The 14975-nt window shown below is 37.9% G+C and overlaps 1 protein-coding gene across 1 annotated transcript in view; it reads left to right on the forward strand.

The window, feature by feature from the left end:
• Window positions 1-13980, forward strand: part of LOC121149894 (disintegrin and metalloproteinase domain-containing protein 32-like) — a 55818-nt gene extending 41838 nt beyond the window's left edge. The window contains exons 14-18 of the mRNA XM_040970563.1: window positions 251-449; window positions 6355-6463; window positions 7859-8042; window positions 10530-10613; window positions 13846-13980. Of these exons, the coding sequence (XP_040826497.1) occupies window positions 251-449; window positions 6355-6463; window positions 7859-8042; window positions 10530-10613; window positions 13846-13980 (711 nt within the window). The remainder of the gene's footprint in view (window positions 1-250; window positions 450-6354; window positions 6464-7858; window positions 8043-10529; window positions 10614-13845) is intronic.
• The last annotated feature ends 995 nt before the right edge of the window (window positions 13981-14975 follow it).

Consider the following 14975-nt stretch of genomic DNA (forward strand, 5'->3'; position numbering starts at 1 on the left):
CCGTGATATCTCCTCGTGATTGAACATACAAATAACACAAGCTGTGATGTTGCATTTGTGCTATCCTGCCTTTTCATATGCCTTATCTCCTAATTTTTGTTGATAACAATTTAAACATGAATTTTCCGAACAGTTCCTAATACTAGTGAGTGAACAAGTCAAGATATAAAGGGCTGACATAGCTATTCAATAAATACTGGAAAGCACAACATCTTTGTCACACTGTATTTTGCATTTTAATGTGTTCTAGTTTAGGGGGGTTGATTACCTGTGCCGGCCTCAGGCACACCCTGAGTGTGATCTCCCCGAGTACTGCAGTGGAACAGCAGCAAACTGTCCACCCGACATAACTTTGCACAATGGAAATCCATGCCTAAATGGCAAGCGAATTTGTCACGGAGGAAGGTGCTACAACGGTGATGGACACTGTGAGTCAATATTTGGAGAAGGTAATACCTTTTGTTACATCTGTCTATCATTGAAAAATTAAAAGTTGTGATTCCTTAATATACAAAGGCATTGTGAAACACTCACCCCATTTAAGGAAATTTACCACCTTATGTGGTTTCCATTTTCTAAAAAAAACAAACAAACAAACCTCAAGACCTATCCACATAGCAAATTTCATGTGATGCTGTATGTATTGCGTGCTATAGTCACTTCTGTAGTAACTTTACACTTGTATAGTTAAACTTCTAATTGAATTAGTTTCATATCTTAAGTTCCTGATACTGTGTAAGAGTCTTGTTTTTGGCGTTTGGCAAGACATTAAGCTTATATGGACAATTCCTGTAAGTTAACGGGGGTTCATTAGCGTGATTTAGGTTGGGGATAGGGAGGGTTTGTTGATATAATCAGGGAATGTGGACATGAGTTACATGTACACATACAGGTGTACTCATACGTATGCGTATTATAAAGTAATTATGTCCTGTAACCATTGACTTAATGTCTAACTAGCTTAGGCGTGGTAAAGTTCAAGTGAATTTTGGTAGTGACAACTGTCATATCTTAGAGCACATGGAACGAATGTCCCGGCTCATCATTATGAGGGTGGAGGAGGTACATCGAGGCGCTCGGCTACAATTCTAGGTCTGATTTATGGCTCACCGTGGCCATGGTGAGTCTAAGCATACTCCAAAAAAATAAAAACACCAAGTGCCTGACACCACAGTTCTGTGTGAGCGTGGCCTGATGAGTCATTAGTCCATCAAGATGTCTTGTTGAAATCCCTTGAAATTACTCGTTTTGCTTCACTGAGTTTGTGAAGCTCTTGGGCAGCGTTTCCACTTGCACGAGTTCTTCAGTCTTTGGACGCTGCTGTCCTCCTCTCTGCTTTTGTGACTTGACAGTGTTAAGATTATATAGATGAATTTTCCTTCTGTATCCCCGGGGCTTAATTCACTTAGCAAAATGTCCTCCAATTTCATCCACGTTGTCAGAAACAAAGCAACATTCCCTTTTCTACTAAGGCTGGATAGTGTTTCACAGTGTGTGTGTGTGTATGTGTGTGTGTGTGTTCACATACGTGCGTGTAGGTGAAACTGGATATTACTTTTTTTTTTTTGCTCTCGTACCTGTTGGCAGAAATACAGATTGCTTCCAAACCTTGGATATTGCGAGTAATAAGACAGTGAATATGAGAACATGTATATCTCCTTCATACACTGATTTCATTTCCGCTGAACGTATACACACTGGACCCCAAACAGGCATTTTTTTTTCGAAAGATAAAATATGAATGGTCACCGGACACATTACAAATGACCATGATCACCAACCATCAGAGACATAGGACCAAAACCCACAATTAACCCACGATTAACTTCACCACAGTTAGAACGGCTAATATTCAGAAGTCAAAAAACAATAAATGCTACCTTGTCACACTATGGGCATATCAATTCATACAGTCTTTATGGAAGACAGGATGGAGATTCCTCTTAAAACTGAAAATATACCCAGCATATCAATCACTCATTCCACTCTTGGAAATTTAAGCAAACAGAATGAAATCAACATATGAAAGAGCCATTTGTGCTCCCATGTTGGCTGTAGCTCAGTTTACAAGAACCAACACAAGGAAACACCCAGATGCCCATCAATGATGACTAGTTAAAGAAAAGTTGGTACATACACACTATTCAGCCATAAAAAAATTGAAGTTCTAGGGACTAGTGATTAAAGTCCTTGCCTTGCACATGCCAAGACCCCTTATGGGTGCTGGTTCTAATGCCAGCAGCCCTATTTCCCATCCAGCTCCCTGCTTGTGTCCTGGAAAAGTGGTAGAGGATGGCCCAAAGCCTTGCGACCCTGCATGGGAGACCCGGAAGAAGCTCCTGGCTCCTGGCTTTGGATCAGCTCAGCTCTGGCTGCTTAGGAAATGAATCAATGGAGAGAAGATCTTTTTCTCTCTCCTCCTCTCTGTGTGTATGACTTTCTAATAAAAATAAATCTTTGAAAAATAAAGTTCTATATTATGCAGCAAAATGAGTGCAAGCATGAACCATTAAGCTTAATGAAATCAGCCAGTCTCAAAAAAATATATAGTGTGTTTTCTCTGCTCTTTGGCAATTAATCTAAAATACCAAAGAAAGTATAAAAATTAAAAAAAATCCTATGATTGATTGTTTTTGGTAACCCTTGTTATATCCCCATGGAACTGTTGTATTTTTACCTTCTACTTGTTAAATATTATGGTTAGTGGCACATTAAGCCTGTGATTATGGAGTGGATTGAGATAAGATTTTTCAAAACTTAAAAGGGAAAGATGCATAAAGATGGAAAGGAGTGGACTGAGTGAAGAAAGTACTTCTATCTCATCATTGTATTATGAAGTACAGGAAATCTCTCCTCTTTATAGTAATAGAAGCTTTAAAATCACTTTTTTAAATAAGAAATGATGAAATAGGGGCTTAATTATGTAGATCTTCTTACTACATTTCTTAATAAAATATATAGGGTAATATAATGACAAGGGAATAAGAAATTGAAAATTCCCTACCATTTGTTATTTTCTCTGAATATTCAGAAAGAGTGTTTAGTTAATTTTTGTGCTCAAATGCCAATACTTAAATTTTCATTTCTTGGTGGCATTAATTTCCAGGCGGTTTATTTATCAGTTTGGCAGATACAATGAAGACAACGACTATGGTTAACTGAATATAGCTGTTGAACATTTTCTGAAGAATTTATTTGTAAAGTAGAGGTACATAGAGAGAGAGGGAGAGACAGAGACCTCTTTCATCTGCTGGTTCATTCTTCAGATGGCTGCAGTAGCCAGAACTGGGCCAGTTCAAAGCCAGAAGCCGGGTTTGTTTGGGTCCCCCACGTGCGTGCAGGAGCTCAAGGACATTTTCCCTGCTCCACAGCTTTCCTAGGAACATCAGCAGGGAGCAGGATCAGAAGTGGAGCCTCCAGGACTCCAATTGGAGCTCATATAACATCAGCACCACAATAGGCAGCTTTCCCACCAAGCTACAGTGCTGGTGGTCCCAGCTGTAAATTTATCTGAGGTTAACATGTTGGTTTTACAACTCGCTGAGATGGTTCTGTGGTAGAGCCGCATAACAATGGGGCCATGATTAATATCAGGAATGTGTAGTGGGAAATACAGCTGGCTAAACAACTGAATGTAGTGTGAGTGATCTCATGACGGTAATGATTTGCTTCTAATGAGTCTGTGGGTTAGTCTGTGTTACCAGCTGATTCCATGGGATTCTAGATCATAGGGCTTAAGCAGTGGATGGGTAGGTGGGGCTAGCTCCTTTAATGCCCATTGTTTTCCTATCTACTCTGGTTTGGTGTGAACCTCCATATGGATCAACCCAGTTTTCCTAATTCTAGCAAATTTGGGGATTTGGTGCATTATCTTTCGCATGGACGTAAATTTCAGAACTATTTTTGTGTACTATAGTTGTATCCCTTTTTTTATGGATACTAATGCAATAGCTTAAAATATAGAATTTATTTCTTTCTGGTAACATTCAATGCTAATTTAGTGGTCAAATATGGCTTGGGAGCTTTGCTGTATAGTATTTTTCAAGAAGTTATTGCATCTTTCCCCCACCCTGGTATCATTGGTCGATGGTTTCTATATACCAGCCCATTTAGTGGAGGAAAAGAAATGAAAATGCATATGTATAAATGGCTTCCACTTATGTCATACATGGATATTTCTCATATAATAACTTCATATTCTTCTAATCAGAACTTAGCCACATAAGCATATCTAATTACCAGAGAGTTTAAGATTTTTTTTTTTCAAATTTGATCTGTGTGTTTTGCTAGTCATAGAGTTGTGTCATTTAAAACCCTTAAAAGTAAAGCCTAATGACTGTCAAATACTTGGACACAAGTGCCAAGTTCTACTCTGTGTACTTTCTCTCTAACTCAAAGCTAGCGAAAGTCCTGGTTATAGTATCAAGAAACTTTTTCCGGTAGTCCTAATTCTGTGAAGTAGCAAGGCATGTTTTGAGATGGCAAAGAACAGTGCTGATCATTATATGATATAGATATAAGACAAGGTTCAGCCACTTACGTTGTGGCATCGCCAAGAGTGCTGCCGAGACACTGGTGTCGTGTTCTGGCTGCTCCACTTCAGTTCAGCTCCTTGCTGATGGCCTGGGAATGCAGGCCAGGCCCAACAAGCTGGAATTCCTCACCTGCATTCCAAGACCATTAGCGGATAGAATGTCTTGTGCACAAGATTGTGAGACGAAACACTAGGGACATTTTTCTTGTGGCTCTATAAATATTTTTCAAAGATATAAATAAACAAGGAGAAGTTTATTTGTAGAATCCGAGGGCCCCTGAGCTATCCAATGCTCTTCGATATCTAGTATAGTATAAGATCAACAGAAACAATCTTTAAATAGACACTTTCTACTAATTCCAGAATTCACCAAGAAATATGAAAATAAAAAATATGATTTCTTGTTTGCATTTTTGCTTACATTTTAATTTTACTTTTCTATTTTATTGGGCACCAATTTTTTCTTGTGATCAAAACCATACTAAAAACTCTAGATCCTTAAATATGTGACAGTTTCAAACCATTGGAGGGAAAATTCTCTCAATCAACTGCTAAATAACTCCACAAGAGAATCCAACCCTCTTCAAATCCCTTAGTGTGAACATGACACTTTACTTTATGATTTAGCAACTATTGTAAAATTGAAAAGTACTGAAACTTGATCTTGTCTGAGTAACTGCTTACCACAGGCTAACCGCACTGGGTAAATATGATGATTCTTACACTAACTTGTGTGGATAAAGAAGCAATTCTTAGAAAGTTAAGTATACAATTCCAGTTGAGACATATACAAATTTCTGCTAAATCGATACTTTTAAGAATTGTGTAATTTATTTGGAGGTCACACAGAGAGAGATGGAGGGAGGCAGAAAGGAATCAGGGGGAGGCAGGAACTTCTCTTTTTTCTGTAGCTCTACCTTTCAGATAAGTAAGATTTGATCAGCTCTGACCATTGTTGCCATTTGGAGAGTGTACCAGCAGGGAGTAGTAGGTCTCTCTCTCTCTCTCTCTCTCTCTCTCTCTTTCTCTCTCTCTGTAATTCTGCCTTTTAGATAAATAAAGTTTGATTTTAGGAGCTAGAGAAGAGAGATTAGTAAATGACTTGCTCAGTGTTGACTTGTGCTTACAGTCTTTTGAAGTATCTAGTTACTATGTACTTTTATCCATAAAGCAATTATGTTTGAAGATTCTGCTCCTGAGATGATCCTCTGCTAAGAAAAATCTAAAAATGATTCCTGAAATTTATTTAGCGTATAAACACCATTGGTTGAACCCTTCATTTGGATTTGGTGTAGAAAAAGCAAACATATGATAGAATGTCATCCTATTACCTTTTACAGAGCTCTCTCTTAGTGTACATTCATAGAGCCCTTTCCTCCCCATATGATCTTTGGTGATGTAAATGAGTGTGAAGAAAAAAGAGCATTAACCAAGAACAGTGCCTTTTGTGTTATATACTAGCAGAGAAACAGATAAAGGAAATATAGAACAAGTTGGATCAAAGAAATGGGCTAGTGTCCTGCAACACAGTGAAGTAAGTGACTGTAGGTCCAATACCTTCTTGTATCTTTTGTGTGACAATAGAAAAATGAAGTCTTACACTCCACTCATAAAATAATGTTGAAGAAGTGGACATGATTCCCCTGTCTCAATCATACGTGTAAATGCATGCTATTGACATATCATTAATGTCACAGCCCATAAATATGTATGATTTTTATAAAGCTATTTTATAAAGTAAGATGTTATATGAGTAAAATGATGAAGATGAAAAACAAATAGATGTTTAAATACAAGTATGTATTTTTAAACTTTGACAGGTTCAAAAACTGCTCCATTTGCCTGCTATGATGAAATACATTCCCACACTGATAGATTCGGCCACTGTGGTAAAGAGAGGAACAACGCCTTAAGAGCCTGTAATTGGAGGTGTGCTATACAAATATGAATAGTACACCCCTTGTTCTCTGTGTTCACTTGGGGGTTGGGTATTCTGTCCCTTATTTCAGTGAATGTCATTCATTGCAGTGGTTTTGAAGATGAACCTATGCATAAAAGTGAATCTCAAATCCAAATTTCAATCTCCAACATCTTTCTTGGGCTACAGGCTGTAAAATTTCACCGTATTTTAAAGTATAATGATTATGGTTCTATATATCAATTACAAAACTGAGACATAATCCTCCCAGTTGGAATTTCTAAGGCTGTTCCCTCCTGGTGTGTGGAAAAGCGGGATGTACTTAAAAGAGGAATCTCTCTTAAAGAGAAAGAAAGAGCTGCCCCCTCTGGAACTGGGGCAATTGTTTCACAGGCTAAAGGATGGCACTTTAGCAATCAAATGAACTTGAATTTTGGTTGAGTCTGGGTACTGCTAGCTCCATGTGGGCTAGAGCATACACATTGTCATCATGGCATCTTCTGTTTGCTGGGGAGTGAGGTGGAGATGCAAGAGCAGGAGTAGGGTGTGTGGAGCCTGCATGGATGGGGTGTCAGGTCTGGGTGATGAAGACCAGGGTACCTCTCAGATCCTCTTTGCTCACTAGCTCCCCACCTGCCAAAATCAATGGTAGCTTTCCTTCCCATGCTCATTCAGTTCTCTTTTTGAATGTCCCCACTTACCTCGTTGCTTGTCCAAAGTGAAGTGGTTGCTTGTCCTGATGTTACTGGAGACTTTTATGCTTAGTGAAGTGAGACATATCCCAAAATGTACCATATGTATTAGCTACGAATCAAAGAACACAGATAATATTTACATTTTGGGGTATGTCTCACTTCACTAAGCATATACAATTTGTTTCAGAAGATAGCAATTCATTCCTTTTTACTGACTGAATAGCAGTCTCTCTCTCTCTCTCTCTCTCTCACACACACACACACTCACACACATTATATCTTCTTTATCCAGTCATCAGTTAATACATATTTGCATAGACTCCATATCTAGCTATTGTGGATTGAGGTACTGAAAACATGAGAGCACAGAGAGCTTTGTTATATACCAATTTCACTGATAAATTTCATTTGGGTAAATTCTCAGGAGTGGGATGGCTCCATTAGATAATAGATCAATTTTCAGATCTTTGAGAAAATGCCGCTGTCTTCCCCAACAGTTGTGCACCTGAAAAACGTATTGAAATTACTAATACTTTGGGAACACAGATAAAGGGTTTTATGTATTTTTCCCTTTGAGTCCTAGTTCCAAATTTTGCATTTTCCCTAAGTGAATTAATTGAGAGTGATTTTCTGTAAGCAAAGGAATCAATTATAAGTCATTCCTAGCAAATGATCAATCAATGTACATATCTGTATTTGTTTTATTTGCAGGAATGCCATGTGCGGACGACTAGTTTGTACTTACCCTTCTAAAACTCCTTTTTATCTAGAAAATGCTTCTGTGATTTATGCTTTTGTAGGAGATGACGTATGTGTCACTATAGACTACAGTGCTCTTGGCTTACCTTCAGATCCACTGCAGATCAGAAATGGCTTTATATGTGATGACCAGCGGGTAAACGATTTAAAGTACATCTTAAAGTATCTACTTTTACTTGTGCCTTAGTAACTATTTTCATTTATGCACCAAATTTAAATTCATTTCTGGTGTCCTGTAACCTTACATGGCGCATCTGCTCTCTAGATGGCAACTTAAAGGTTTTCATTTTGTCCTCCAAGGACAAGCTGAACAGAAAGAGGATACTGGGAATGTATTACAAAATTTTGATAAAATTAAGGAAACGCCAACCTTTTTGGGTACAAAACAGGGAGAGAAGAGGTGTTGAAGTACTATGAGGTTAAGAACTTCATAGCATAGAGAGTCCTTGTTTTTCTCAGAGAAGGAAGGAATCCTTCTTAGTATTCTATGACTATGTCCATCATAAGAGCCAATCTTTTATGAGGCTACTTAGTATCAAAGTGGACGATAATAGCATTTACTCTGGAGCACACAGTCAGTGCTAAGTACGCTGCAGCTCTTATCATTTCTACTATAATTTTGATATCTCTGAAACCAGTTGAAATCTGGAAAAAAATTGGAATAAATAAAGCTCATTCCTAGTTTATTCCACAAACTCAGCAACTCATTCCACATTTTCCGTATGGGTGGCAGAGTCCTAGTTCATTTGAAGAAACACCTGCTGCCTCCCAGGGTGTATACTAGCAAGAAGCAGGAGTCAAGACTGAAGCTGGGACTCAAACCAAAGCATTCTTTTCTTCTTTTTTTTTTTTTTAAAGATTTATTTATTTTTATTGGACAGTCAAGTTTATAGCAAGGAGGAGAGACATGAAGATCTTCCATCTGCTGATTCACCCCCCCAATGAACTCCCTCAATGGCTGGAGTCAGGAACCTTTTCTGGGTCTCCCACACAAGTGCAGGGTCCTCAGGCTTTGGGCTGTCCTCCATTGCTTTCCCAGGCCACAGACAGAGAGATTGGCGGGAAGTGGGGCCGTGGTATTAGGACCAGCACCAGTATGACATCCTGGCTTGTATAAGGCAAGGACTTCAGGCTCTAGGCTATTGTGCCAAACCAAAGCATTCTTAACCACTGTATTAAATGCCATTTCTGCTTACCATACCTTTAAAGTTAAAAGAATTATGTCAATATGGTAGGTTTCATAATAAACAAACAGTATCTCAGATTTTAATTTTTAGTTCTTATTTTTTAAATTTGATTTGGAATGGGGAGAGAGAGGGAAAGAGAGAGGAAGAAAGACCTTTTCCACCCTCCAGTTCATTCTCAAAATTCATAAAAGAGCTAGGGCTGGGCCAGGTCAAAGCCGGAAACCTGGAACTCAGTGTGGAGCTCTGACATAAGTGAGAGGGCTCCAAGGACTACACAGGATAAGCATCAGTAATAAGGTAAATCAAGTGGATAGCTGTGGTTTGATTCAGGTTCTCTCACATGGAATATGTCTTCCAAAATGGACATTTAAACACTAACTAAGCCCCTTTATGTTGTAATAAAAAAATATGTGCCATGATTGTGTTAAAATGATTATCTTTTTGTCTTTGGTGCAGTAGCCTAGTGGCTCTCTGTATATCTGCCTTTCCAATAAAATCAATAAATATTTTTTAAAAATAAAATGCTCATCTTTTAGTGCACAATTTTTGTCAGGACAGTGAATGCATTTTTTGAAACCGTGTGTTGAGGAGCAGTTTTTAGGTTTCATGGTATTGTAAGGAAAAGTGGTTTTACTTTCTCCACTAGCTACCCTGACCACGTCTAAACATAATATTGTTCAATTGCAGATTCATAGCCAAATTTAGTGACAATACAATGTTTCCATATACTCCTTGTCAGACATACTCCCTGAAACCTCTCCCGCTGCAACCCACAATCTGTGACAAAGTGGTCCATTTTTCCAGTGGGAATACCTACATTAATTCATCTTTATCAGTGATGCTCCATAGGTTAGGGTCATCTGGAAAATCCTGAAAAACTTGGACACTTAAAAAGCACATTTTTTTTTAAAGATTTGTTTTTATTATTTATTTATTGGAAAGGCGGATATACAGAGAGGAGAGACAGAGAGGAAGATCTTCCGTCTGATGATTCACTCCCCAAGTGAGCACAACGGCCGATGCTATGCCAATCCGAAGCCAGGAGCCTCTTCCGTGTCTCCCACGCGGGTGCAGGATCCCAAAGCTTTGGGCCATCCTCTACTGCTTTCCCAGGCCACAGGCAGGGAGCTGGAAGGGAAATGGGGCTGCCGGGATAGAACTGGCGCCCATATGGGATCCCGGTGTGCAAGGCGAGGACCTTAACCACTGCGCCACTGCGCCGAGCCCTAAAAAAAGCACATTTTAAAATAACATATTGGCCAAGAAGGAAATTTTAACATATCTTTAATTAAAGTGTTATTTTTTAAAGTTTATTACGTCAAACAAAAGTAGTAATTTTAACAAAATTGATCACATTAAGTGTTTACTATTTTAGATTATACAATAATTTTTGTTATTTTGACAGAATTTTTAATTGGAATTTTTGTTTCCATTAGATTTGTGTAAACCAAATATGTGTAGAACTAAGACCTGTGAAGAATGCATCGCAACATTGTGCACGAAAGTGCCATGGACACGGAGTAAGTAAGCACATGTTCACCCCATCTCTCTTGGACACTGATTACTGAGGAGTTTATTCGCATTCATTGGATAACAATGTGTGCTGGACCATAGCTTAAATGTATGGCAACCATATGTACTTCTGCAGAACACCCTGAGTAGATTTAAAATGCTAGTGACTTAAAAAAAATATTATAGGTGTGTGGCTTCCTAAAGGTATGAAATATGGCAATAATACATAGTTCTACTCACAAATGGGATAAAAACTAATCTATGATATCTGTATCTGCAAGCACATGGGTGTCAAGAAAAGCCATTGATTTTTATGTTTGTTTTTAAATAGACTATTTTTTGATCAAATGTAGGCACTAATATTTGAGTGCAAAGCACAGAGCTTTTCGTAGAACCTCTTACTCTATATATGCGCAATCTCTCTCAATCTTAGTACCACACATGGAAGTGTTATCATTTGTTATAGCTGATCATCCTAACGGAAACGTTGTAGTACCCAAAGTCAGTAGTTTATATTGGGTTCAATATTGATGTTGTATATTGTATGGGTTTTGGTAAATATACAGTGCACCATACCTACCTTCACTGCATGGAAAATATTTCACTCCCCTAAAAGCCTATTGGTTGCTTGTTCAGAACCCTTTTTCCTTTAACTCCCGGCAACCATCAAACTTTTTACTGTCTGTTTAGTTTTTGGCATTTTAAGAATGTCATTTTGAAACCACACAGTGTACACTCACATGTGAGTTAGCTCTTATTTTATTGCTTGAATTTTTATTAATATTTTCAATAGACAAATTTATACACTGATAGGGAGATATCATGTATACTTACGGTGAGATCTGAAGTTTAGTTTTGTAAGCTATTTGAAATTTACATTATTATATGCAATTTATCATAGTATTACAACATATAGTATACAGTATTTTTCATCGCTGTGGTATATTATAACTGATCACTGGAACATTATGAAATATACGTTATTATGACTATAGTCACTTTGTTGTGCGATACATCTAACACTTGTTCTCTGGTCTAAGTAAAACTTTGTACCCTTTAGCTGACAATTTTCCATCTTCTGTCTACCCCACCTTCTTCCCTCTGGTAACCACCATTGTACTCTGATGCATTCAATTTGTTTTTCTTTTTTTAATGCATTTTTTCTTATATTTAAAAGGCAGAGTTGTAGAGAGAGACACACACATAGAGATCTCCCATTTGTAGTTTCACTCCCCAAAGGGCTGCAATGGCCAGAGCTGAGCTGATCTGAGGTTGGGAGCCAGGAACTTCCTCTAGGTGTCCTATCTGAGTGCAAGGTCCCAAGGGCTTGAGGCATCTTCTACTGTTATTGCAATGCTCAAACAGGGAGCTGGACTAGAAATGGAGCAGTGGAGACCTGTTGTGGTGGAATGCTCCAGGTACATTCAGTGGGAAGAGGAAATGCTTTAGCCAGCTGGTGAGTTCATATTCCCAAGTTTTTACTATGCCAGGGTGAACCTTTTTTGCAAGAAGTGCTTATTCTCTGTATTTTTAAGTGTAAACTGATATTTAGAAATCAAGAGCTAGATTGTGGGCTTTTGGCACAGAAGTTAAGCTGTTACTTAAGATGCCAGTATCCCATATCAGGGTTACTAGGTTAGAATTCCCATCGAACTCTCCAGTCTAGCATCTAACCAAGACATGTCCGGGGATTTAGCAAATGATGGACCCAGCACTTGAGTTCTGGGCTCCTCATGTTGACCAGGTCCAGTGTCATTTATTGTAGACATTTCAGTTCTTTCCCAACACTCAAAGAAATAAAAATAAGAGCTTTTTACAAAATGGAAAGATGGTGATAAAAATAATCATCAGTAATTGTGTGTTATAAACTCTTAACAAAAATGAACTTTGCAAAGTTATGCCATGCACATGGGAATGCATTATGTACGCCTACGGATACATGCAATGAAAATTGGGCCAGATCCAAGACTCTATCATAACCTTTTGTTTTTCCATCCTTAAAACCTGTCTCCTGCATTGAAAAAAAATGTCCTTATAAAGCTTTTATTTTCTCACGTTTATAATATAGTACTTCCAGGTATTTGGGGTAATATGCTGTGGGAATGATGGTCCAAGGGTACTACTAACTTGTGTATTTGGTTGATCTTCCCACATGGCTTGGGTGCTCTTGGTTAGCTCTTACAAACTCATTCATAGGAGTCATTGCGCAAACGGAAGAGACACCATAAGATTTCCCTCTGTCCTGTACTTGAGTTTACTCTCTAGCACTATAATGCAGTGTGTTCATTCAGTTTCTACGCAGGACACTGTTGATTACTTATTGATTGTCTCTTGTAAGTTTGTTATCTCTTCCTCTCATGATTTACCTGGTGTTTTGGGAGCTTTCTGTAATGACTGTCTTCTCTTTCTCCTTTGTGTATCCTGTTAATTTTTACTATAGTTTGCATTCATGGTTGCCAAAAAGCCCACAATCCAGATCTTGATTTCCCAATAACACTTTTCATATAAGAGAGAGGGCTTCTTGCAGAAACAAACAAACAAAAAAAAAAAACAAGAAAGAAAAGAAAGAAAGAAAAGGAAAAGCCTGGTTCAAGAACTTGGTCAAGCATAGTAGTAGATTGTGAACATTTGTTTCACCAGAGAGTATGACTATGTTCAAAGAATGTCCTACTGGGCCAGGGTGTAGTACAGATTCTTGAGCCCCTGTACCCATGTGGGAGACTGAGAAGAAGCTCCAGGCTCCCAGCTTACAACTGGCTCAGCAATATCCAATGTTGTATTGTGACTATCTAACAAGAATTATAGGTAAGGCTATAAGCTTCATCATCAAGAAACCGACACAGACTCACTGAATGTGACATGAGAACTGTCCATGGTTGGCCCTGCGAGCTGGTGCAGCTGTCTCCAGCACACATCACAGAAGGAATCACATTTCCAGGTGGATTTTGGTTTTATGCGTTTTGGAAAGTGTGCAAGAAATTTGTAGCAGTCATTGGGAAGTGTTACATTTGTTAATCCACATATTGTGAACCTCAGCTGTTAGATTCTTTTATTCCCTTTGTGTCTTTTTAAAGTGTATTCTACTTTAAGAACCAAGCACTGAGTTTGTAGATTGTTACATAATCTACATAAACAAAGTCAACACTAGGTTGAGACACAAAGGGAATTGAGATGATCCATTACAATTTCAGTTTCTGTGTAAAAACCACCTTACTAATTAAAGTTGTAACATTATCCTAGGTGTGCACTTCTCTGAATCAATGTCATTGTTCTGAAGGCTACCTACCTCCCAACTGTGAAAGGCGTGCAAGAGGGTTGCCTGCACTTTTTGAGAGAAAGGGCAAGTACATATCTCTTTGGATAGTCATTAAATGAAATTCTGAACTGTCTTATCTTTGCTAAAACACAGGTTTGGACATCAAGAGACCAATATTTCTAGTCAAAAGAAAACCAAATATATTTCCTTAATCTTGCTCGCTTGCGAAATTAAATTCTGTGTATGAAGCTGAATTCTTTCAAGATTTCTCTCTGCTAATATTATTGGCATGCTCTTTTGGAATATTTTCAACTTCTCCCATCCACTTTTATAAATTGTTCCTGAATTCTTTCTTTGTGTCTAGTGCTATTGCTAAGTTTACAGTTTAAATGGGATGACTCCATGAATTACTGCCTAAAAGATGACACAAATGGTGCCAGGGTATTGTCCTGTCTATGATGGTTTTGGCTTCTTTCATCATTCATGCATTAAGTTAGCAAATATTTGCCAAACCAGCTGCTGATTTAGGCACTGGGGATACAGAGAAAACAAATGAAACTCACCGAGCTTAGAGCAAATGTAGGTCTCTAAACTTACTATTGAAAAGTGACACAATTAGGTTCAGAAATTAGGGTTTTTGACTGTTATGCCAATTCCCTTTCAGTAACACTGAAGTGGCTTCCTAAGTAAAAAAGAATACCCTAGTGTCAGAAACCAACAATATTTTGAGGAAAAAGCAGAATATAAAAATATTGTAAATTTTTCTTGATCTAATTCTTTTTAAAACTGAAATAATGCAAATTTAGATTACCTTGCAATTATACAGTCTTGCATTATATTTCATTGTTTTTTGCCCCATATTCTGTTGCGATGAGATTCTGTTATTGAAATTCTGGAGCTTGGCTTTCATGTTAATAAAATTAAAAGTTATAGAGTTAGTTTTAAGCATTATGATTCTAAATTTATTGTTCTGTGTATTTGAATAGCAGTTAGAAACATTGTAATTTATTTCAACTTGAAATAAAGTTGAGAATCAAGATGGTGCAACAGGGTAAGGACACGTTTAAATGGATGGAGAAACATTTAACCAGGATGAAGCAGAGAGGACACATTG

This window comes from Ochotona curzoniae, unplaced genomic scaffold (genome assembly GCF_017591425.1).
Source record: "Ochotona curzoniae isolate NIBS_2020 unplaced genomic scaffold, NIBS_Ocur_1.0 contig_1976, whole genome shotgun sequence".
NCBI classification, from domain to species: domain Eukaryota; kingdom Metazoa; phylum Chordata; class Mammalia; order Lagomorpha; family Ochotonidae; genus Ochotona; species Ochotona curzoniae.